The sequence below is a fragment of the Coregonus lavaretus genome, assembly GCF_964263955.1.
Source record: "Coregonus lavaretus genome assembly, chromosome: 19".
NCBI classification, from domain to species: Eukaryota; Metazoa; Chordata; class Actinopteri; order Salmoniformes; family Salmonidae; genus Coregonus; species Coregonus lavaretus.
In genome coordinates, this window is record NC_140006.1 from 8,098,593 (window position 1) to 8,123,910 (window position 25,318).

Genomic DNA, 25,318 nt, shown 5'->3' on the forward strand with positions numbered 1-25,318 from the left:
TTGGGAACAAATGTTCTATGGCTGTATACTATTCATTAGCTAAAAGTAATTTCAGTACTGTAGTTGTGGGTCCTCCTGTCATGTCATGGAGAGTATGTCCCAAAATGGCACCCCATTCCCCATTTAGTGCCCAACTTTTGACCAGGGCTTTGGTCAAAGGTAGTGCACTATATAGGGAATAGGGTGCCATTTTGGAACTCCACCAGATCTACTTTAGGCCTCTGATTCTGACTGGTCAGTGGTGACACAACCATTCAACTCTCCTGGTCCTGACTGCTCTTGTATTCCAGTGATCTCTCCGACAATAAATGTGGGGCCAACGACCCCTCCTTTCCCATTGTCTAGCTGCTTCCCTGATTGGTTGGTTAGAGAAGATCCCTCCCATTTCTCTTCATCCAACTTACTGGAGATCGACCAATACAGATGAGCCTCCAATCGGGCCGCAGCCAATGAGAGTTCGTGCGCTGAGCAGGAGGGAGTGTCCACCTAAGGGAAAAATAGTTATGAGCTGCAGTTATCAGACACAACTTGAAAGAAGACGTTAAAAATCATTTTGGTGACATGACAAGAGTAAAAGAGAAAACATACCAGAGGGACAAACGGTTAACTGTGTTGTTTTGTTCTGTTCTGTTCTAGTGGCAGTGATGCACATAGCCAGGTACATAATTAAAAGCAGCTGTTTATTTCCAGATGTTGAATCGCCACCACTCGTCGACATCCAGCAGGTGATCGCTAGCACACCGCGGCCCTTGCTGCTTTCTGGAGTGTTGTGTGTGTGTTCTTACCGCAAAGGTTTGATGGAAGGAGCCATAGTCGATGTCAAAGAACCCTTCGGCCAGTGACATCATAGGGCTGAACCTGTGACCCCACTGGACCTCATCTGCCAGGTAAGAGCTCCGCGCCTGGCACGTCATACCTGGGGGTGCCAACAAACACACACCCACCCATAGTGAGAACACATACTGTATTAACCTCCCCTGGCAGCTCCCCTTCAGCTACTATGATGACTAAGCAAATCTTTTCTCAGTGGGCAGTGAAGGCACTTCCACTTTCAAAGCATGGTGCACCCATAGATATCATAGAATTCACTGTTTTGTGTGTGTGTGTGTAGGATCTCTGTGGGTGCACCACACTGTACAACAGTCTCATAACAGATCATGAGAACAGGCAGAGGCATAGTTCAAATAGTATACAAACTGTGAATAAATATGGTGTGCGTATGTGAACCTGAAGATCTGTAACGAAATGCGTTGTCCGTTGATTCACTGCAAATGAAAAAGAAATTAAGTCGGTTGCCTGTCTTTTCTAGTGTGCGGTTTTACACTTGTTTTTTAATAGGTTGCCATTTGGGATTCAGGAAATGGACTAACCAGTGGCCTCCACCATTCTTTCCAGGATGACAACCCTATTGCCTTTGGGCCCTTGTCAAAAGTTGTGCACTATATATTGAATAGGGCGCCATTTGAGACGCAACCATGGACTAACCTGTGGCCTCCACCATTCCCTCCAGGATGACGACCATTTCGAAATCGTCTTTCTCCAGCTGGCCTTGAGACATGTCCCAGAAGGGCGAGTGGGAGTCGATCTCGTGGGAGATGACCAGCGGAGACACCAGGAACAGGCGGTCGTCCCCTGTCTCAAAACCCACACTGATGTCTGTCTGGTCCAGAGGGATAAACTCACCTGGAGAGGGGGAGAGGAGGAGAGGGCGAGAGGGGGTGAGATGGATAGGAGGAGAGATGGAGAGGCAGGGCGAGATGAGGAGAGGGGGAGCATGAGAGAGCAGGTGAGAAGTGAGTTATGAGACCTTCAGGGCTAGGTTCAGTCCAGGACTAGGCTTAATCTGTGTCCAGGAAATATGCCCTTAGTGAGCATATATATATATATATATATAAAGTTTGGACACACCTACTCATTCCTGGGTTTTTCTTTATTTTTGCTATTTTCTACATTGTAGAATAATAGTTAAGACATCAAAACTATGAAATAACACATATGGAATCATGTAGTAACCAAAAAAGTGTTAAACACATTTTTATATTTGAGATTCTTCAAAGTAACCACCCTTTGCCTTGATGACAGCTTTGCACACTCTTGGCATTCTCTCAACCAGCTTCATGAGGTAGTCACCTGGAATGCATTTCAATTAACAGGTGTGCCTTCTTCAAAGTTAATTTGTGGAATTTCTTTCCTTCTTAATGCGTTTGAGCCAATCAGTTGTGTTGTGACAAGGTAGGGGGTGGGTATACAGAAGATAGCCCTATTTGGTAAAAGACCAAGTCCATATTATGGCAAGAACAGCTCAAATAAGCAAAGAGAAACGACAGTCCATCATTACTTTAAGACATGAAGGTCAGTCAATCCGGAACATTTCAAGAACTTTGAAAGTTTCTTTAAGTGCAGTCATAAAAACCATCAAGCGCTATGATGAAACTGGCTCCCATGAGGACTGCCACAGGAATGAAAGACCCAGAGGTACTTCTGCTGCAGAGGATAAGTTCATTAGAGTTACCAGCCTCAGAAATTGCAGCCCAAATAAATGCTTCACAGAGTTCAAGTAACAGACACATCTCAACATCAACTGTTCAGAGGAGACTGTGTGAATCAGGCCTTCATGGTCGATTGCTGCAAAGAAACCACTACTAAAGGACACCAATAAGAAGAAGAGACTTGCTTGGGCCAAGAAACACGAGCAATGGATATTAGACCGATGGAAATTTGTCCTTTGGTCTGGAATCCAAATTTGAGATTTTTGGTTCCAACTGCTGTGTCTTTGTGAGACGCGGTGTGTGTGAACGGATGATCTCCGCATGTGTATTTCCCACCGTAAAGCATGGAGGAGGAGGTGTTATGGTGTGGGGTTGCTTTGCTGGTGACACTGTCTGTGATTTATTTAGAATTCAAGGCACACTTAACCAGCATGGCTACCACAGCATTCTGCTGCGATACGCCATCCCATCTGGTTTGCGCTTAGTGGGACTATCATTTGTTTTTCAACAGGACAATGACCCAACACACCTCCATGCTGTGTAAGGGCTATTTGACTAAGAAGGAGAGTGATGGAGTGCTGCATCAGATGACCTGGCCTCCACAATCACCCGACCTCAACCCAATTGAGATGGTTTGGGATGAGTTGGACCGCAGAGTTTAGGAAAAGTAGCCAACAAGTGCTCAGGATGTGGGAACTCCTTCAAGACTGTTGGAAAAGCATTCCATGTGAAGCCGGTTGAGAGAATGCCAAGAGTGTACAAAGCTGTCATCAAGGCAAAGGGTGGCTACTTTGAAGAATCTAAAATATATTTTTGATTTGGTTAACACTTTTTTGGTTACTACATGATTCCAAATGTGTTATTTCATAGTTTTGATGTCTTCACTATTATTCTACATTGTAGAAAATAGTAAAAATAAAGAAAAACCCTGGAATGAGAAGGTGTGTCCAAACTTTTGACTGGTACTGTATATATATACACACACACACACACACACACACACACACACACACACACACACACACACACAGTGCATTTGGAAAGTATTCTGACCCCTTTACTTTTTCCACATTTTGTTACATTACAGCGTTATTCTAAAATTGATTAAATTGTCCCCCCCACCTCATTAATCTACACACAATACCCCATAATGACAAAGCAAAAATAGGTTTTTAGAAATTTTGCTAATTTGTTAAAAATGAAAAACGGAAATATCACATTTACATAAGTATTCAGACCCTTTACTCAATACTTTGTTGAAACACCTTTGGCAGCGATTACAGCCTCGAGTCTTCTTGAGTATGATGCAACAAGCTTGACACACCTGTATTTGGGGAGTTTCTCCCATTCTTCTCTTCAGATTGGATGTGGAGCATCGCTGCACAGCTATTTTCAGGTCTCTCCAGAGATGTTAGATCAGGTTCAAGTCCTGGCTCTGGCTGGGCCACTGAAGGACATTCAGAGACTTGTCCCGAAGCCACTCCTGCGTTGTCTTGGCTGTGTGCTTGGGGTTGATGTCCTGTTGGAAGGTTAACCTTCGCCCCAGTCTGAGGTCCTGAGTGCTCTGGAGCAGGTTCTCATCAAGGATGTCTCTGTTCTGCTCCTTTCATCTTTCCCTCGATCCTGACTAGTCTCCTAGTCCCTGCCGCTGAAAAACATCTTCACAGCATGATGCTGCCACCAACATGGTTCACCGTAGGGATGGTGCCAGGTTTCCTCCAGATGTGACGCTTGGCATTCAAGCCAAAGAGTTCAATCTTGGTTTCATCAGACCAGAGAATCTTGTTTCTCATGGTCTGAGAGTCCTTTAGGTGCCTTTTGGCAAATTCCAAGCGGGAAGTCATGTATCTTTTACTGAGGAGTGGCTTCCGTATGGCCACTCTACCAATACGGCCTGATTGGTGGAGTGCTGCAGAGATGGTTGTCCTTCTGGAAGGTTCTCCCATCTCCACAGAGGAACTCTGGAGCTCTGTCAGAGTGACCATCGGGTGCTTGGTCACCTCCCTGACCAAGGCCCTTCTCCCTCAATTGCTCAGTTTGGCCGGGCGGCCAGCTCTAGGAATAGACTAAATTGACTTATTCCATTTAAAAATTATGGAGGCCACTGTGTTCTTGGGGACCTTCAATGCTGCAGAAATGTTTTGGTACCCTTCCCCAGATCTGTGCCTCGACACAATCCTGTCTCGGAGCTCTACGGACAATTCCTTCGACCTCATGGTTTGGTTTTTGCTCTGACATGCACTGTTAACTGTGGGACCTTATATAGACAGGTGTGTGCCTTTCCAAATCATATCCAATCAATTGAATTTACCACAGGTGGACTCTAATCAAGTTGTAGAAACATCTCAAGGATGATCAATGGAAACAGAATGCACCTGAGCTCAATTTCGAGTCTCATAGCAAAGTGTCTGAATACTTACGTAAATAAGGCATCGTTTTTTTCATTTTAATAAATGTTCAAACATTTCTAAAAACCTGTTTTCGCTTTGTCATTATGGTGTATTGTGTATAGATTGATGAGGGAAAACAATTATTTAATCAATTTTAGAATAAGGCTGTAACGTAACAAAAAGTAGAAAAAGGGAAGGGGTCTGAATATTTTCTGAATGCTTCCATAGTAGACAGAAATAGAGTATATGTGTATTCTGCATCCCAAATGGTACCCTATTCCCGCATCCCAAATGGTACCCTATTCCCCATATAGTGCACTATTTTTTAAACCAAAAGTCGTGCACTATATAGGGAATAGGGTGCCATTTGGGATGCATCCCCTTGAATGGCGATGGATGGTATATTAGCCTCACCTTCCTGAGTCTGTTTAGACTTGATGAGTTTGGCCCTCATGTTGGCCCCTACAATGTGGGAGCTGCGCAGGTCCCCCACCCGGAACATCAGACACAGTTTGTCGTCTCTCAGAGAGATCACTGCATTCTTAGAAAAAACCAGGGTCTCCGCACGCTTATTGGGCTGAGAGATCTTCACAAACATACAGCCCACCTGATCAAAAGATGAAGAAAAAGATTCCTTAAAGGCCCAGTGCAGTCAAATATGTGATTGTCCTGTGGTTTCCATGTGTTTGATACCATTCCATTTGCGCCGTTCCAGCCATTATTATGAGCCGTCCTCCCCTCAGCAGCCATCACCGATTTTGTAGGCTAATAGCGGCCTACTATTGATAGATAAATGAGGCTGTCAACTGAGTCAGATATTCACAGGTTTTCAATTTTTCAAGGATTTCGCTCCTATTTTAAAAAGTCACACTTTTTAAAATAGAAAAACAACTAAATTGGATGTTCTACGTCCACAGCAATGCTTAAACCACATTAGGAGACCACTTTTGAGGTCTGGGAAAAATCTATGAAATTGACATTTTTGATTGTAGTTAGGCCTACCCTTTAATTCAACTGTGCAGGCACCTAGCACTGTTGTTTGGTTTGCGGTGTTCCATGAGATGGAGTTTGCAAAATAAATTGCCACTGGATTGATGCAAATAATCACAATATCATTCTGCCAGCACCACCCCAACATCAACATAATGTATGTGAAAATTGCACGTTTCTATGTTTTGTAGTAAAAAAGATAGAGGAAGATAAGTGTTTCCAATGACATCATCGGTGTGAGTCGTGTGATTTTAACCAATTATAAGTAGGCATTGCCTACTAATTGCCTCCTAACTGTCTACTAATTGGTTGATGATCTCATTGGAAACACTTATCGTCCTTGATCTTTTTTACAAAAAAAAAAACGTTTCTCTTTAACATTTAATTGAGAAGGTTTTTGGGAAAGCCTTTCCATTTACCAGAAGACGGTTAGGCCTATCATTAGCAGCGATATATTTTTCCTGTTCCTTAGTTGTTTGAAACCTGGCCGTTTTACCTCCTATTATGAGGCATGTCTTACTTCTTGTTTCAAAGTAGCCTATAGACAAAATTCAACCATTGAAACATGGAGGCAATTATTTTATAAATACTTCCTCATATGTGCTCTCTTGTTCTATTGGTTTTCAAATCAACTTTCTTTCCTTGTCTAGCATCCAAAGGAATTATCCTAGTCATATTAGCAGCCCATGATAGTTGTTGCATCTTTAGATCTCACCTCTTTCAAAATGTCTAATGATATTTCCATCTCTGTCCATGAAACTGCAAATGTTCCTGCAGATTGCATTTTTGAACACATGTGCATAGGCCTACCTCCATGTGCACATTGCTGTGCTTAACATGTGAAGAAATAATAGTTTATCAACATTTTAAGCAAAACATTCTGATCTGTTCCATCAGCCTTATTCATTGATGCTGCGTATACCTCCATTACACTACTTAGATACGCATTGTGGGGATTAAGAAATGAGCATACATAATGCCCACCAGAAGAAGTGGGTATACCCTCCACTACACCACTGACTATGAGGTTGGAATAATACTATGAAATTGTGAACATTATGATGACGCTCTTTTAGTGTAAGAGCTGTTTGAAAAGACCGACTGAAATGTCAGCCTGTTTTGGTGAGATGGAGTTTTGGTCTGAATGGTGACATCACCAAGCGGTAAATTAGTTAATAGACGAATAAAAAGAGAGTTCCAAACCTCTCTGCCAATAACAGCTAGTTTTCATTTTTTCCCCTCCCCAATAAGACCACTCCCAGACAGTCCTAGCAACATTTTTGCTTGAGAAATTGCTCTTTGCTAAGAAGCTATTTTGGTTTCTTTTTGACCATTTTTATTTAAAACAATCACAGTAAGGTACTTAATTGTTACTCAGAAATTATTTGAAATGTAACCTTAAGAGTCTATTAACGCACCCGTGCGTCAATCTATGTAACATAATAAAAAATTAACCATCAAAATCCGTCAGTTGAAGCTAGAGATACTGTAACAGGTTTTTTGCATGGGCTGCGTCTCAATCCACAGCATCCGCCTATGTCGGCCTTCCGCATCTGCAGTGGAAGGTGGCCGAGCTACAGCTGTGTTTGACAGACAATGGGACATCCCGAAAATCGGTCTTCTCACAAAAATGTCTGTGTATTATGACCACTCTAATAAGGGAAGACTCTCACGAACATGATGGTGTTCTCCGTTTTGCTCTACGACCCCCACAAGTGTCACGGGACTCGTCTGAAGTAGGTAAGGCTGATGTGCCAACTTCTGTCTGTAGTGTCTGAACCGTTTGAGCTACAAACTAATATGACCCCACTGTGGAAAGGGGAGACTCTCACGATGGCGTTCTCCGTTTTGAAGGAAACCCATGCAAACAAATGGAAGTATGGAGGTAGTTTTGTACCACCAAAAATAAGGGGTTAAATATGTGTCCAAAAAAACTACAATATTTCCTGAGCTTGCTTATATCTCCTAGATATAGGACAGACATTTCAAAACCTTATTCCTTATTATTTATTTTTTGACTGTCTTTTTTTGCCATTTATGAATGTGTTATTCAATGCGTATCTATGGGCTATAGTAGTAAAGTCCAAGTTCAATATACTACTACTTTTGACTATAGGATTCTAGTCAAAATAAGTGCACTATTTAGCAGTAGCGGTGCTTGGGTAAAATCACTGGGGAAGCCAGAAAAAAAAGTCATATTATAACCTATGTGTTGTGATAATTGTGTTGTTTGCTCTATAACCTGTTAGTTCATATGCCTTGCCACCGTGATATATAGGCCTAAGGCTGAGACAATAAGAAGACACAGTCGTAGAAGGAATTCAACAACACCTTTGTTTCATCACAAAACCGGAGAGCAACCTCTGTCCGGTGAAGTCCACAAAGCATGTTGCATGTAATTAACAGTTACATGACCTACAGCATGGTCAAGCAAGTTAATGTTTCCGACATTTTCGGACTACTAAACAACTATTGATTTAGAAACATGGAGAATTCCATCAAGTCGCAAAGAAAACTGGAGCTGCCTCCACTATTCCAGCACCATTTCAACATCATCAAATCACCTATGCTTAGTCTAATACAGTGACAACTAAAAGATACCAAAAACAATTGAGTCTAATCAACGTAAGCATGATGTGACTGTCAATGGTTCTGATTTCTGTGTGTGTGTTCGTGCAAGTAGAAAAACATGTTGACTCACTGTACTTGTACAGAAACGCCAAGGGAGGCCAAATGCTTGCTGGCTTCCCTTGCATTCAATGTTATGGGCAGCAACAATGTCCTACTCTTTTTGACCAGACAGCTTCAGATAGATGGGCTACACATACAGAGACAGAGGGGCACTGTTTCCCTCGCTTGGATGCTTTCTCCGGTGAGATACATTCAGCCTCTTGCAAATTGAAGGAAAATCATGAAACACTGATATTTTTGGGGGGGAAGCCTGGCTTCCCTTGACATCCAAGAATACATGCCACTGCAATAGAAGGATCTGGTCAAAAATAGTACACTACATAGGGCTCTGGTCAAAAATAGTACACTACATAGGGCTCTGGTCAAAAATAGTACACTACATAGGGCTCTGGTCAAAAGTATTGTACTATATAGGGCTCTGATCAAAAGTAGAGGGAATAGGGTGCCATTTGAGATGCAGACCATGTGTCTCACCATGAAGGCATTGACCATAGATCCCAGTATGGCCTGGAGCAGGAGCAGCATGGTGCCCACTGGACACTGGTCAGTGATGACACGGTAGCCGTAACCAATGGTGGTCTCTGTCTCGATAGAGAAGAGGAAGGCCGAGATGAATCCGTTCACGTTGTTGACGCACGGTGTCCATGTCTCATCTTCCAGATGATCTAGATCCCCTCTGGGTGGGAGGCGGGAGGGAAAGTGAAGGGGAGAGAAGGAGAGAAGCAAAGAGGTGACAAAAATGTAGGATGTGAAAAAAACTATCCATTGACTAATATACTTCCACTTGCTCTACAGAGAATACATTGCATCATCTAGAGCTGGGTTCCCCAATAGGCAGTGATTGTATTTGGCCCCCAAATTTTCTGAGCAAAATGTATTTATTTATTTTTCATTATTTTTGTTGATGGACATAAAAGACTGTAAAATCACCAGTAAATCGTCTCAAAGTGATTTTAATTTAGGAAATCTGTTCCCAAGTATTCCTACGCATAAAGGCATATGTGATCGTATCCCAATGTAATCAAGGTTTGAAATTATACTGTTTTTGTCAAATAATATATCTGTTTGGGATTCTTGCAGTCAATTTGCAGTGTACAAATTATTTATAACTATGTTCCGGGCTCCAGACCGTCCATTAGAAGAAAAATCGGCCCACAGCTGAATGTAATTGGGGACCCCTGATCTAGAGTGATTCTCTCAAGACAGTGATACCATGGATGTGTCTGAAATGGCACCCTCTTCCCTAGGGCACTACTTTTGACCAGGGCCCATAGGGGAATAGGGTGTATAGAGAATAGGGTGCCATTTGGGACGCATTCTAAAAAGTGTGACTATATTCATAAAAGTAGTGCTGTGGGACTGAGCGGATAATAGGGAATAGGGTGTCATTTGGGACGCATCCCAAGTGTCCCCTGGCATGCTTTGTGGGAGTGCTGTCCTGGCCTGCTTTCTGTCTCTCTCACCTGAGGTAAGCTATCAGGTACCAGATGGCTCCGAAGAAGAGCCAGGTGATGGCGTAGGCCATAACGAAGACGAAAAGAGAGCAGCGCCAGTTGAGGTCCACCAGGGTAGTGAAGATATCTGTCAGATAACGGTACGTCTCCCTCATGTTGCCATGTGACACGTTACATCTGCCATTCTTCTCTACATAGCGCTGCCTCTTACGTCTCTTAGCTGCAGGCAGGGAGCCAGGCGAGAGAGAGAGGGGAGAGAGAGGGAGAGAGAGAGAGAGAGAGAGGAGGGGTACAGTGAGTGAGAGCCAGCAGCCATCGAGGGGAGTTGAGTCACTAGGTGACGTATCGACAGTAGAACTAAAGGCACTTAGTAATAGGAAGACAGAGGGGTTGTTGTGAGAATATCCAAATCACTGAGGGAGAAACCAAAGGAACAGACATTTTGCACAGGAGTAGGAGGAGGAGATGCTGGAGGAGGAGGAGGAGGAGGAGGAGGAGGAGGAGGAGGAGGAGATGCTGGAGGAGGAGAATAAGGAGGGAGGAAGTACACATGTTCGGTCAATGAGTGTGGAGGGAGAGAAAATAATATTTAGAGTGCATAGTCAATAACCCCCTATCTGCAGACTGCACTGTGGCACCCTATTCCCTATATAGTGCACTACTTTTGACCAGGGGCAGGGCACTATATAGAGAATAGGGTGCCGTTTGTGATGCAGACAGTCTGTCAGTGTAAATCATTCAAAGCCAAACACAAAACCTTTTCTCTCTTACATTGGTCACAGAACACTGTCAGACGGTTGCTTAGTAACCTCTCCTTTTAGATAGATTCACTCTCGTGGCACCAACAATCTCTCAGGGCAGAAAAGAAGAATAGTCCCGGGAGAGAAAGTGTGTCCCCCAAATGGCACCTTATTCCCTATAAAGAGCACTACTTTTGACCAGAGCCCTATGGGATGCCAATAGGGTGCCATTTGGGACACAGTTAAAGTTAACAGCACTACTACTCACCCCAGCCAAATCTGCCCCTCTCCTTCTCCACCACCCGAGGCAGCTTCTTAACGTACTCATCAGATGCTGCATTTGCCTGCCTCTCTGCCAGCTTGGACTTCCACGATCTGTTAGCGGAGGGCTGGGCGGTATCTGTGGTAACCACATGGCCCAGTTCCTCGGACACATGAAACACTCCGGTGGACGCCGCCACCTCGGTAGCCTCTTCCACCAGCACCTCCCCTTTCTCCACCACGGGGAGAGAGAGGGACTCTGGCCTCGAGGTGAAAGCAGAGTTGTCAAGCGCCATCAGGAATGATGGTGTGTGTGTGTTCGTGTACCTGGGTCCTCAATTTATTCCTATGGCAGACTCTGTCCAATGGTTATTGACCGTTTAATCCAGTTCTGTCCATCAAGGTCCTGGGATACAAAACAAGGAAATTGATCCAAATTATTATTGTGAGATCATAGAAGAGTGGCGTAGTTAAAGTGCTCTGCTTTCAGTACATATTTTCTACAGGGACTGTAGGGCTAGTGTTGAGCAGAACTGATGCCCTTCACTATACTGAATAACTGTATCCCAAATGGCAGCCTATTCCCTATGAGCCCTGGTCAAAAGTAGTGCACACTATAGTAACTAGGATGCCATTTGGGAAGCAGAATCTGTCCCTCACTAAATTGTCCTCAATACCAATCCCATAAGCACGGACAAACAGCGATGTCTTTTGGACATCTTTTTTTGGTCCTGTCCAGACCGGCCATCTTCTTTTAAATGTTTTTTTGGTGTGATCCGTACTGGCCTTGATTTCAATGTCCATGGACATAGATATTTGATCCGGACCGGACTAATTATGAACCAATCATAGACTTCTACTTTACTGTGCTCAGTACAGTACAGTATAGTTCAGTACAGTAGAGCATAGTAGAGTATAGTACGGTATAATGTGCTGTATTGTACACTACTTTAGTCGAATGTACTCTATTGAACTAAACTGTACTGTACTATACTCTACTGAATTAAACACTACTGTACTGTACTGAATTAAACTCTACTGTACTGCTTGCTGTACTGTACTGAATTAAACTGTACTATACTCTACTCTACAGGATAAAACTCTACTTTCCTGAACCGCACTTTACTCTACTGTGCTCTACTGTACTGAACTGTGCCGTACTATACTGTTCAAACTTGTGAAACATAGCCTAGATGTTTATGATTCGTTCAGATTTTTTCTGTTTTCACATTTACATTTTGGTCATTCAGCAGACACTCTTATCCAGAGCGACTTACAGTCAGTGCATTCAACTAACAACATATCACAGTCATAGCAATATCTTTTTTAAACTGTTACTGAGAATGTTGTTAGTCCGTGGTCTGTTGGTTTATTCTGTAGGTTAGACTCCTTTGAACATCATCTCGGCAAGTTTTAAAGCTTTTGAAAAAGCTAACATAAGTGCATGTGAGTGCATGTGACAAATGGGAGCAATAAGGATTATTCTATGTTACAATCTTCAATTGGCTCCACTTTCGTCATGGATTTAAAAATTATTATTGGGCTATAATGCTTACTTCATTGAGAATGTGTGTGCTGTTGAAATTTGGCCATAGATTCAATGACCAAAAAATAAGTATTTTCAACGTCTGTAAATGAAGTCTTTTCAAGTTTAATTCAGAAGCAAAAATGTATCTGATTTCAACGTCCAGAAAATACGTATTTTCAACATCTGGAAAATGTGTATTTTAACCTTTCATTCAGAACCTAAAATTAACCTAACTTCAATATCCGGAAAATAGGTATTTTCAATGTCCGGAAAATACGTATTTTCAACGTCCAGAAAACATGTATGTTCAAGGTCCGGAAAATATGTATTTTAAACTTCCGAAAAAAACGTATTTTCACCTTTCATTCAACCTAAAATGAACCTAACTTCAACGTCTGGAAAATACGTATTTTCAACTTCATTTTGCTTACTGGGATGTCTGTCCTTGACTGAACCTTCTCTGCTCAAACCACCCAATTACTTTTAGTCTAATAATCTATATTTATGGAATAGGTAAGAATAGAATGGGGGGAGGGGAGTGTGTATGTGTGTGTCATAGATGTCTGTCTGTCTGTCTGTTATGGGGCCCAATGAATTACAGGAATATTTTTACCGAGTAAGAAGGCTATTCTTACTCAGAAAATGTACAATGCCACTTTTAATGTATTCTGTAATACATAGCCTATAAGAACACAAAACAGCAATCAGGCTAATTTCATTCTAATATGAATAATAATCGTGTTTCATATTAAAATGGAGTCGGGATGCCTAAAACGCTACCTTCATGGTTATCCTAATATGTTATCCCGTGGCTTTATTTATAAGGACCTTACAGATAGATGAGTCGATGGTCCAATAGTGAGCCTCGACGATCGTCGGCTCAGGTTCAATCCTACTCATTTTTTATGTTTACCATCGGCTCTGATGATCAGGTGGGTGTTCGACGAAGCATCAGTTCAGTCTCTCCTCTCTCACCAGGAAACAAAGGCAACCCCAACCAAACGACTGTTTTTTAGATGTTATCCTCAATGGAAAGCGGGCTAATTATATAAAATGTAGTGTTGACAAATAGCATATTCTTGTATTTTCCTAGTTTGTTTTCAAAGAGTTTAAGATGGTGGAAGTTCGTCCGTACAGATCATTGGGTACAGACAGTGCGAGCAGCACCACCGATCCGCGTCAGATAGAGTTGTATGAATTACTTCAGCTGTGCAGGTGTTAGATCATGACGTCACCGTCGAGGGGATGCTGTCGTCATCACCACCACTATTCTTCAATAGGCTTGCAGTAGGTCATAATGGTATTCGTGCTGTGGAGGATGACGTTTTGGAAATAAATGAATTCATATCCATTTAATGTGAAACAACCAATGTTTTTCTCCTGTACAGCCAAATTGCCTAACAGCATTTAAAATAAACTAATGGATAATATTTTTCTAAATGAATTGGTCTTCTGATGCATTTAATGGTTAATCACATGTATTATAGTCTACTACTTTTATTATAAGTGCTTAATATAAAGTCGCCTCTGTGTGCAATACCAACTCCAATGCAGCAGGTGACGCACCTTTCTGTACTTGTCACTTGCATAAAAAACGACTGTACGCGTAATACATTATTTTATTTCTCAAGATGTCGGTGTACGGACCCGTGGTGAAAATTCACCCTGTCGTTCTCGCCTCCATCGGTGACTCATACGAACGGAGAAATGAGGGAGCGAGTCGTGTGATCGGAACTTTGCTTGGTAATTTAAATTTACTCCGAAACGTAGCTGTGAAGAAAATGTTTTCGAAGCGCAGGGAGTTCGGCATGTCTCGCTAGCTAGTTGCTAGCTAGCATCACTTCGTTGGGTGCCTGTCAGTCTCTCACATCTTGAAAATCATAGCCGCTTAGCTAGCTACCAAAGAAAGCTCTAATTTAACTTACGATTTTACCAAGTATTCTAACGTATTAGCTTCTCTAGGCTACGAGTGGTTTTTAGTTTAAAGGTTGTTAGCTAGTTAGTGAGTAATAGAGGTTCCATATAGAGTAGTTGAACTTATTGTCCCCATAAACACAATATTATGATAACTTGTTGCATTCTTGTGTTCCTCAGGTACCATTGACAAGCACTCTGTTGAGGTCACCAACTGTTTCTCTGTCCCCCATAATGAGTCTGAAGATGAGGTGAGTAGAAACTGATGCTACAGTTGAAGTCGGAAGTTTACATACACCTTAGCCAAATACATTTAAACTCAGTTTTTCACAATTCCTGACATTTAATACTAGTAAAAATTCCCTGTCTTCGGTCAGTTAGGATCACCACTATTTTAAGAATGTGAAATGTCAATAATAGTAGATAATTATTTATTTCAGCTTTTATTTCTTTAATCACATTCCCAGTGGGTCAGACGTTTACATACACTCAATTAGTATTTGGTAGCATTGCCTTTAAATTGTTTAACTTGGGTCAAACGGTTTGGGTAGCCTTCCACAATAAGTTCTGTGAATTTTGGCCCATTCCTCCTGACAGAGCTGGTGTAATGGAGTCAGGTTTGTAGGCCTCCTTGCTCGCACATGCTTTTCTGTTCGGCCCACAAACTTTCTATAGGATTGAGGTCAGGGCTTTATGATGGCCACTCCAATACCTTTACTTTGTTGTCCTTAAGCCATTTTGCCACAACTTTGGAAGTATGCTTGGGGTCATTGTCCATTTGGAAGGCCTATTTGCAACCAAGCTTTAACTTCCTGACTGATGTCTTGAGATGTTGCTTCAATATATCCACAATTTTCCTTCCTCATGATGCCATCTATTTTGTGAAGTGCACCAGTCCCTCCTGCAGCAAAGCACCCCCACAGCATGATGCTGCCACCCCCGTGCTTCACAGTTGAGATGGTGTTCTTTGGCTTGCAAGGTGTCCCCTTTTTCCTCCAAACATAACGATGGTCATTATGGCCAAACAGTTATATTTTTGTTTAATCAGACCAGGGGACATTTCTCCAAAAAGTACGATCTTTGTCCCCATGTGCAGTTGCAAACCGTAGTCTGGCTTTGTTATGGCGGTTTTGGAGCGGTGGCTTCTTCCTTGCTGAGCTGTCGTTCAGGTTATGTCGATATAGTACTCGTTTTACTGTGGATATAGATACTTTTGTACCGGTTTCCTCCAGCATCTTCACAAGGTCCTTTGCTGTTGTTCTGGGATTGATTTGCACTTTTCGCACCAAAGTACGTTCATCTCTAGGAGACAGAACGCGTCTCCTTCCGGAGTGGTATGACGGCTGCGTGGTCCCATGGTGTTTATACTTGCGTACTATTGTTTGTACAGATGAACATGGTACTTTCAGGCGTTTGGAAATTGCTCCCAAGGATGAACCAGACTTGTGGAAGTCTACTATTTGTTTTCTGATGTCTTGGCTGACTTCTTTTGATTTTCCCATGATGTCAAGCAAAGAGGCACTGAGTTTGAAGGTAGGCCTTGAAATACATCCACACCTCCAATTGACTCAAATGATGTCAATTAGCCTATCAGAAGCTTCTAAAGCCATGACATCCTTTTCTGGAATTTTCCAAGCTGTTTAAAGGCACAGTCAACTTAGTGTATGTAAACTTCTGACCCACTGGAATTGTGATACAGTGAATTATAAGTGAAATAATCTGTCAGTAAACAATTGTTGGAAAAATTACTTGTGTCATGCACAAAGTAGATGTCCTAACCGACTTGCCAAAACTATAGTTTGTTAACAAGACATTTGTGGAGTGGTTGAAAAACAAGTTTTAATGACTCCAACCTAAGTGTATGTAAACTTACGACTTCAACTGTATCTATCGATCTCTGTAATGTAGAAATGAGCAAAGTTTGTACATGTGACACTAGTCTTTGTGATGGTGACAGGTTGCTGTGGACATGGAGTTTGCCAAGAACATGTATGAGCTCCATAAGAGGGTGTCACCCAGCGAGGTCATCATCGGATGGTGAGTAGTAGTTTCCTACTCCCATCCATTTAAGCTTTTGTCCCACGGCAGTACTAACAATTAATGACCCAGTGTATTCAATTGAATAGAATAGGTACATTCCCTAAAATAAAATGTTGTGTCCAAAAGCCTATGTTGGAGTTAGCACACTGCTCTGAAGTTAAACCCTTCTCCTTCAACAGGTATGCCACAGGCTTTGAGATCACGGAACACTCTGTGCTAATCCATGAGTATTACAGCCGAGAGGCCACAAACCCCATTCACCTGACCATGGACACCGCCCTGCAGAGTGGCAAGATGAACATCCGCGCCTACGTGAGGTCAGTGACTTCCCTCACAACCTTTCACTTCAACCAGTCTCTCTTCTGTCTCATTACTTGTTTGTCCACTGAAAAGCTATTGTTGACGGAAAGAATTGCTTCAACTCTCTGTGACTTCCTGCTCTATAACAGGAGTTCTCATTGTGGGTCCGCAGGAGGTCCACGACAGATATAAAATGAATTTTGGCCAAGGATCTCTGGAATAGGTTTAGAGGGTGTAATAAAATACAATGCATTCTTAACATACACTACCGTCCAAAAGTTTGGGGTCACTTAGAATTGTCCTTGTTTTCTAAAGAAAAGCAATTTTTTTTGTCCATTTTAAAATAACATCAAATTGATCAGAAATACAGTGTAGACATTGTTAATGTTGTAAATGGCTATTGTAGCTGGAAATGGCTGATAAAAAAAAAAAAAAAAGGAATATCTACATAGGTGTACAGAGGCCCATTATCAGTAACCATCAGTCCTGTCTTCCAATGGCACGTTGTGTTTGCTAAATCAAGTTTATCATTTTAAAAGGCTAATTGATCATTAGAAAACCCTTTTGCAATTATGTTAGCACAGCTGAAAACTGTTGTGCTGATTTTAAAGAAGCAATAAAACTGTCCTTGAGACTAGTTGAGTATCTGGAGCATCAGCAATTGTGGGTTTGATTACAGGCTCAAAATGGCCAGAAACAAATAACTTTCTTCTGAAACTCGTCAGTCTATTCTTGTTCTGAGAAATGAAGGCTATTCCATGCGAGAAATTGCCAAGAAACTGAAGATCTCGTACAACGCTGTGTACTACTCCCTTCACAGAACAAAAATCAGCCGTTTCCAGCTACGATAGCCATTTACAACATTAACGATGTCTACACTGTATTTCTGATCAATTTGATGTTGTTTTAATGGACAAAAAAATTGCTTTTCTTTTCGAAAACAAGGACAATTCTAAGTGACCCCAAACTTTTGAACAGTAGTGTATGTAATACTTTATGCTCTTAACCCTGGGCAACATGGGCCTGGGAGGCTCACAAGGATATTGGTATCCACAGTACAGGAAATAAGTCATAGTAAAACTCCTTGTATGCAATATTTTTTTTATCTCTTGAGTTGTGTTCTGATTGAGGGGGTCCCTGATGAATTTGCTATCACAAAAGGGCTCCCTGGCCCCAAAAAGTTTGAGAACACCTGCTTTATACGTTAAATTAATTATTAATTATTGTTTCCTCTGACAGTGCCCAGATGGGTGTGCCGGGAAAGACAGTCGGTGTGATGTTCACCCCTCTGAGTGTGAAATACAAGTATTATGACACAGAGAGGATAGGCGGTAAGAACGTTCTTCTCTTTCTTTGCCACGTTTTCTATCGATTAAAAAAAATATATATGTCCCAATTTGTGCCTTTCTTGGATGTTGTTTATTTGTTACAGTGGGGAAAAAAAGTATTTAGTCAGCCACCAATTGTGCAAGTTCTCCCACTTAAAAAGATGAGAGAGGCCTGTAATTTTCATCATAGGTACACGTCAACTATGACAGACAAATTGAGATTTTTTTTTCCAGACAATCACATTGTAGGATTTTTTATGAATTTATTTGCAAATTATGGTGGAAAATAAGTATTTGGTCACCTATAAACAAGCAAGATTTCTGGCTCTCACAGACCTGTAACTTCTTCTTTAAGAGGCTCCTCTGTCCTCGTTACCTGTATTAATGGCACCTGTTTGAACTTGTTATCAGTATAAAAGACACCGGTCCACAACCTCAAACAGTCACACTCCAAACTCCACTGTGGCCAAGACCAAAGAGCTGTCAAAGGACACCAGAAAAAAAATTGTAGACCTGCACCAGGCTGGGAAGACTGAATCTGCAATAGGTAAGTAGCTTGGTTTGAAGAAATCAACTGTGGGAGCAATTATTAGGAAATGGAAGACATACAAGACCACTGATAATCTCCCTCGATCTGGGGCTCCACGCAAGATCTCACCCTGTGGGGTCAAAATGATCACAAGAATGGTGAGCAAAAATCCCAGAACCACACGGGGGGGACCTAGTGAATGACCTGCAGAGAGCTGGGACCAAAGTAACAAAGCCTACCATCAGTAACACACTACGCCGCCAGGGGCTCAAATACTGCAGTGCCAGATGTGTCCCCCTGCTTAAACCAGTACATGTCCAGGCCCGTCTGAAGTTTGCTAGAGTGCATTTGGATGATCCAGAAGAGGATTGGGAGAATGTCATATGGTCAGATGAAACCAAAATATAACTTTTTGGTAAAAACTCAACTCGTCGTGTTTGGAGGACAAAGAATGCTGAGTTGCATCCAAAGAACACCATACCTACTGTGAAGCATGGGGGTGGAAACATCATGCTTTGGGGCTGTTTTTCTGCAAAGGGACCAGGACGACTGATCCGTGTAAAGGAAAGAATGAATGGGGCCATCTATCGTGAGATTTTGAGTGAAAACCTCCTTCCATCAGCAAGGGCATTGAAGATGAAACGTGGCTGGGTCTTTCAGCATGACAATGATCCCAAACACACCGCCCGGGCAACGAAGGAGTGGCTTCGTAAGAAGCATTTCAAGGTCCTGGAGTAGCCTAGCCAGTCTCCCGATCTCAACCCTATAGAAAATATTTGGAGGGAGTTGAAAGTCCGTGTTGCCCAGCGACAGCCCCAAAACATCACTGCTCTAGAGGAGATCTGCATGGAGGAATGGGCCAAAATACCAGCAACAGTGTGTGAAAACCTTGTGAAGACTTACAGAAAACGTTTGACCTGTGTCATTGCCAACAAAGGGTATATAACAAAGTATTGAGAAACTTTTGTTATTGACCAAATACTTATTTTCCACCATAATTTGCAAATAAATTCATAAAAAATCCTACAATGTGATTTTCTGGATTTTTTTTCTCATTTTGTCTGTCATAGTTGACGTGTACCTATGATGAAAATTACAGACCTCTCTCATCTTTTTAAGTGGGAGAACTTGCACAATTGGTGGCTGACTAGATACTTTTTTTCCCCACTGTACGTCATATGTTACTTTGGGGGGGACTCCTTGATAAAAATGGTAAAATAATGTCATTTTTTAATATTCCAGTTGACCTTCTCCAGAGGACGAGAGATGCTCCTAACACCACCAACGGGCTGACCTCTGACCTCTGCCAGGTGGGCGGGGCTGCTGGCCGGGTTCAGGACATGCTGGCCACGGTACTGACCTACATCGAGGATGTGTTGGTGAGTACATACACAGAGCCTATAAATGGCTGCTTGCCACATGGCTCCCTATGTAGTGCACTACTTTTGACCAGGGTCCCATAGGGCTCGGGTTCTCAGTCAGTAGTCTCTGTTTGCGTTGCTATTGGAGTGATCTGTGTGTAGATGCCAGCTGCATGATATGTTATAAACAGCTCTGGGTAGTGTTTACAGCGAGAAGATTACATAGCTTAGTTTTCTTAAATACTTTTCTCTCTGTGGATGTCTCAGTCTGGTAAGCAGACAGCGGATAACAGTGTTGGACGTTACCTGATGGATCTTGTCAACAAGGTTCCTAAGATCTCAGCAGAGGACTTTGAGACCATGCTCAACTCCAACATCAATGTGAGTATGCCTCCTTTGAATTTGGGCCCGTATTTATCAAGTGTCTCAGAGTAGGATTGCTGATTTTAGCATCAGTTTAGCCTTTTAGATCACAATGAATGAATACGATTACATGCACTGCGGGGAGCTGATCCTAAATCGGCACTCCTACTCTGAGACACTCGATACAGCCCCTGAACTGTAGAATTGATTCAGTTGAACAGCTATAGTACATACTGTATTTGTCCCTTGCCCTCATGACATTTGTGTAAATGTATACTGTTTCCTATTTGCAGGACCTGTTGATGGTGACCTATCTATCGAATCTGACTCAAGCACAGATCGCCCTGAATGAAAAAATTGTGGTACTCTGAGCATTGAGGGATTTGGGTTGTTTATTTCTGAATTTTTTTTGGAGTGGTATTTAATTTTTGGGTCTATATTCTTAAGCTCAAATTAATAAAGGTGTTATAACAGTACCTAATTGCTATGGTTGCTTTTATAACTGAAGTAATATTTTCCAACTATTTACAGATTCCACAATGTCCTGAATAGGATAATACATGACTAGTAGTAGCATAATTTTTTAATTTCTGTAAAAATAGTAAATATAGGCAAAAGGTCAGATACCTTTGCTTGAGATAATTATATTTCCTCCTATGGGTGTTGTCACAAGAAATACAAATATGGCTCATACTGTATGCGGATTAGTTGCCACTTCACCGGTCCCTAGGATGAAATGTATCTTGTCCACAGGGTGGCATTAAAGAGCTCAGTACTGTTGCCTTGCATGGTGAGGGGTCCACGCTGTTTCCTAGGCAACAGGGGTCATGGCCAGGGAGAGGACAGAATATGGCAGAGGAGAAGATCAATGAATTACGAGGGTCAAAGAGGGGTCTGCTGAATTCCCAATAACTATTTGGGATGCACATATTTTAATATAATAGTTAACTTTTGTATCTTCTATCTGTTTTTATGTACACCATATTTGTCAAAAGACCCTCCTTTTTAAGTAAGATTTCTCCCTATGTCTGAGATCAACATCAATGAAACCTAGTTCATGCATGCATTCATTTCTTTGAATCTAAAATAGTTTGCTGAAGTACACAAACAGTTCAGTCCTTTCCCCATCATTACCATGAATTGAGTTAGTATCGAGGGGCAACAGGAGTACATTTAACAAGCGTTGACATTCTCATCCTAGTGGGATAAATGCAGCTGTGTTGTAAAGAGACTAATATAATTATATACTGTAACAAACTACTTTGAGCCTCTTATGTCCTTGAGTACCATGAAAGGCATCCGCCAAATCATTATCTAATAAAAAATTGAGTACAATATTATGATCTGAGGAAGTGGGGTTCACTAAGTTTGAGAGCGTCCAAAAAGGCAAGCCTATTCCCTATATAGTGCATTACTGTTGACCAGAGCCCTATGGCTGTAGGAAATAGGGTGCCATTTGGAATGTATCCTTAGTGGGAGCTTGAAGGGGATAGAGTGTCTGGGTAGTCAGCAGTAGTAGAATCGCATAGTTATGGACAGTAAGTAACAACTAAAGGACTTCTGCATTTCTCCATGGAGACTGTCCTTTTGTGGAGCTTTGAAAGGGAATTGGACTAACACAAGAACACCAGGGCCATGTGTCTTCATACCGCTTTAAACTCATTCGTTTGGTCATAGCGACCAGTGTGCATACATACTGTGTGTCCTAAAAGGCACCCTATGGGCCCTTGTAAAAAGTAGTGCACTATAAAGGGAAAAGGGTGCAATTTGGGATCCTTCAGTTACTGTCTCAGTGAGCCTTGAGCACATACTCATGAAACCCACAAAAAAGCTTAACTTTGGTAAACTTTATCACAGGTCTAAAGTAAATATTACCTACAGTAGGCCTAACTCTGGGTCTTTGCAATTTGCCCTCTATCAGGGTTGGTGAAGCATCACACAAGTGTGAGGACCCATCATGTACGATATTTAGTCTTCCTGCTCTTTAGATAATGCCACAATAAAAAGAGCTCTCAGCCCAATTCCATTTAGAAAATAAAGCCAAAGTGCCAGTAGTCTAGTTTCTAGTGTTTTTCCCCATGTGTGCTCCACAGTTGAACCACATATTTGGCATTCACAGGCACTAATTACATTTTATAATGAGAGGCCATTGTGTGTAAACCCTGCCAAGCCAAAGTTATAAGAGCAATGGAAATGTATGCTTCTGTTTGTGGAATGAAGTAATGAAAGTCTGTTTGAATCTGAGATTGTCGCTGTTGCTCCCTTTGCTTTATTTTAGTTGTGCCAGTTGTGAGTGCAAATGTATCTCTTCTGGGGAAATGGATGAATTCATGTTTTCACTGACACTTCAACCTCAATCACTGACTGTGTCCTGACCCAAATGGCACCTACAGTGCCTTGCAAAGGTATTCATCCCCCTTGGTCTTTTTCCTATTTTGTTGCATTACAACCTGTAATTTAAATAGACTTTGAAAATGGAAAGAAAGTATAAAAAATAAATAACGGTAAAGTGGTGCGTGCGTATGTATTCACCCCCTTTGCTATGCCCCTAAAATAAAGATCTGGTGCAACCAATTACCTTCAGAAGTCACATAATTAGTTAAAGTCCACCTGTGTGCAATCTAAGTGTCACATGATCTCAGTGTATATATACACCTGTTCTGAAAGGCCCCAGAGTCTGCAACACCACTAAGCAAGGGGGCACCACCAAGCAAGCGGCACCATGAAGACCAAGGAGCTCTCCAAACAGGTCATGGACAAAGTTGTAAAGAAGTACAGATCAGGGTAGGGTTATAAAGAAATATCCGAAACTTTGAACATCGCACGGAGCACCAGTAAATCCATTATTAAAAAATGGAAAGAATATGGCACCACAACAAACCTGCTAAGAGAGGGCCGCCCACCAAAACTCACGGACCAGGCAAGGAGGGCATTAATCAGAGAGGCAACAAAGAGACCAAAGATAACCCTGAAGCTCCACAGCGGAGATTGGAGTATCTGTCCATAGGACCACTTCAAGCCGTACACTCCACAGAGCTGGGCTTTATAGAAGAGTGGCCAGAAAAAAGCCATTGCTTAAAGAAAAAAATAAGCAAACACGTTTGGTGTTTGCCAAAAGGCATGTGGGAAACTCCCCAAACATATGGAAGAAGGTACTCTGGTCAGATGAGACAAAAATTGAGCTTTTTGGCCATCAAGGAAAACGCTATGTCTGGCGCAAACCCAACACCTCTCATCACCCCGAGAACACCATCCCCACAGTGAAGCATGGTGGTGGCAGCATCATGCTGTGGGGATGTTTTTCATCGGCTGGAAACGGGTTAGAATTGAAGGAATGATGGATGGCGCTAAATACAGGGAAATTCTTGAAATAAACCTGTTTCAGTCTTCCAGAGATTTGAGACTGGGACGGAGGTTCACCTTCCAGCAGGACAATGACCCTAAGCATACTGCTAAAGCAACACTTGAGTGGTTTAAGGGGAAACATTTAAATATCTTGGAATGGCCTAGTCAAAGGCCATACCTCAATCCAATTGAGAATCTGTGGTATGACTTAAAGATTGCTGTACACCAGCGGAACCCATCCAACTTGAAGGAGCTGGAGCAGTTTTGCCTTGAAGAATGTGCAAAAATCCCAGTGACTAGATGTGCCAAGCTTATAGAGACATACCCCAAGAGACTTTCAGCTGTAATTGGTGCAAAAGGTGGCTCTACAAAGTATTGGCTTTGGGGAGGTGAATAGTTATGCACGCTCAAGTTCTTGTTTGTTGCACAATAAAAAGTATGTTGCATCTTCAAAGTGGTAGGAATATTGTGTAAATCAAATGATACAAACCCCCCAAAAACCAAAAATCAAAAACTCAAAGTATTTGAAAGTGCTGGAAGAGATGATGGCACTCTATTTCCTTTGTAGTGCACTACTTTTGACCAGGAACCATAGGGCGCTGGTTAAAAGTAGTGCATGATATAGGGAATAAATTAGTCCACATCTTTCATCATGGAGTAAATTAGTCCAAATATAAAAATGAAAGACTAATATACCCTCTCTACGGTAAAAAAAGAGACTACTAGACGCGCTCTACAGCAAGAGAAGAGACTAATATACGCTCTACAGTACATTCTCTTCCTCTCCTCTGAGAACAGTACTGGTACGGTACTACTGACTGTCACTGTACTATTACTGACAACATTCATTAAAAAATCACCATGTACAGTGGCTTGCAAAAGTATTCACCCCGTTGGGCATTTTTCCTATTTTGTTGCCTTACAACCTGGAATTAAAATGGATTTTGGGGGGGTTGTATCATTTGATTTACACAACATGCCTATGACTTTGAAGATGCAAAATATTTTTTCTTGTGCAACAAACAAGAACTTGAGCGTGCATAACTATTCACCCCCCCCCCCCCCAAAGTCGATACTTTGTAGAGCCACCTTTTGCAGCAATTACAGCTACAAGTCTCTTGGGGTATGTCTCTATAAGCTTGGCACATCTAGCCACTGGGATTTTTGCACATTCTTCAAGGCAAAACTGCTCCAGCTCCTTCAAGTTGGATGGGTTCCGCTGATGTACAGCAATCTTTAAGTCATACCACAGATTCTCAATTGGGTTGAGGTCTGGGCTTTGATTAGGCCATTCCAAGACATTTAAATGTTTCCCCTTAAACCACTCGAGTGTTGCTTTAGCAGTATGCTTAGGGTCATTGTCCTGTTGGAAGGTGAACCTCTGTCCCAGTTTCAAATCTCTGGAAGACTGAAACAAGTTTCCCTCAATAATTTCCCTGTATTTAGTGCCATCCATCATTCCTTCAATTCTGACCAGTTTCCCAGTCCCTGCCGATGAAAAACATCCCCACAGCATGATGCTGCCACCACAATGCTTCCACACCACAATGGTGTTCTCGGGGTGATGAGAGGTGTTGGGTTTGCGCCAGGCATAG

At 42.0% G+C, this 25,318-nt stretch overlaps 2 protein-coding genes across 2 annotated transcripts; one reads left to right on the forward strand and one right to left on the reverse strand.

The window, feature by feature from the left end:
* Nucleotides 1-213: 213 nt before the first annotated feature.
* On the reverse strand, nucleotides 214-11,311 carry LOC311147188 (G protein-activated inward rectifier potassium channel 3-like; the record flags this gene model as incomplete). Its single annotated transcript, XM_084183825.1, has 7 exons — nucleotides 214-486; nucleotides 786-916; nucleotides 1,486-1,683; nucleotides 5,294-5,486; nucleotides 9,035-9,236; nucleotides 10,024-10,234; nucleotides 11,023-11,311. 7 exons carry the CDS (start codon nucleotides 11,309-11,311, stop codon nucleotides 214-216), a joined length of 1,497 nt encoding a protein of 498 aa, XP_084039951.1.
* Nucleotides 11,312-14,128: 2,817 nt separating this feature from the next.
* Nucleotides 14,129-20,854, forward strand: LOC311146612 (eukaryotic translation initiation factor 3 subunit F-like). Its single transcript, XM_084183142.1, has 8 exons — nucleotides 14,129-14,286; nucleotides 14,638-14,708; nucleotides 16,415-16,494; nucleotides 16,677-16,814; nucleotides 18,037-18,128; nucleotides 19,897-20,033; nucleotides 20,283-20,396; nucleotides 20,672-20,854. Exons 1-8 carry the CDS (start codon nucleotides 14,175-14,177, stop codon nucleotides 20,747-20,749), a joined length of 822 nt encoding a protein of 273 aa, XP_084039268.1. The 5' UTR covers nucleotides 14,129-14,174; the 3' UTR covers nucleotides 20,750-20,854.
* Nucleotides 20,855-25,318: the final 4,464 nt, after the last annotated feature.

What these genes read in the sequence shown, in the direction of transcription:
- LOC311146612 (XM_084183142.1), top strand. Translation starts at nt 14,175, where the DNA reads ATGTCGGTGTACGGACCCGTGGTGAAAATTCACCCTGTCGTTCTCGCC. An exon ending in AGCGAGGTCATCATCGGATG is followed by an intron (nt 16,495 to 16,676) that starts GTGAGTAGTAGT and finishes CTCCTTCAACAG; the next exon opens with GTATGCCACAGGCTTTGAGA. An exon ending in CCTACATCGAGGATGTGTTG is followed by an intron (nt 20,034 to 20,282) that starts GTGAGTACATAC and finishes TGGATGTCTCAG; the next exon opens with TCTGGTAAGCAGACAGCGGA.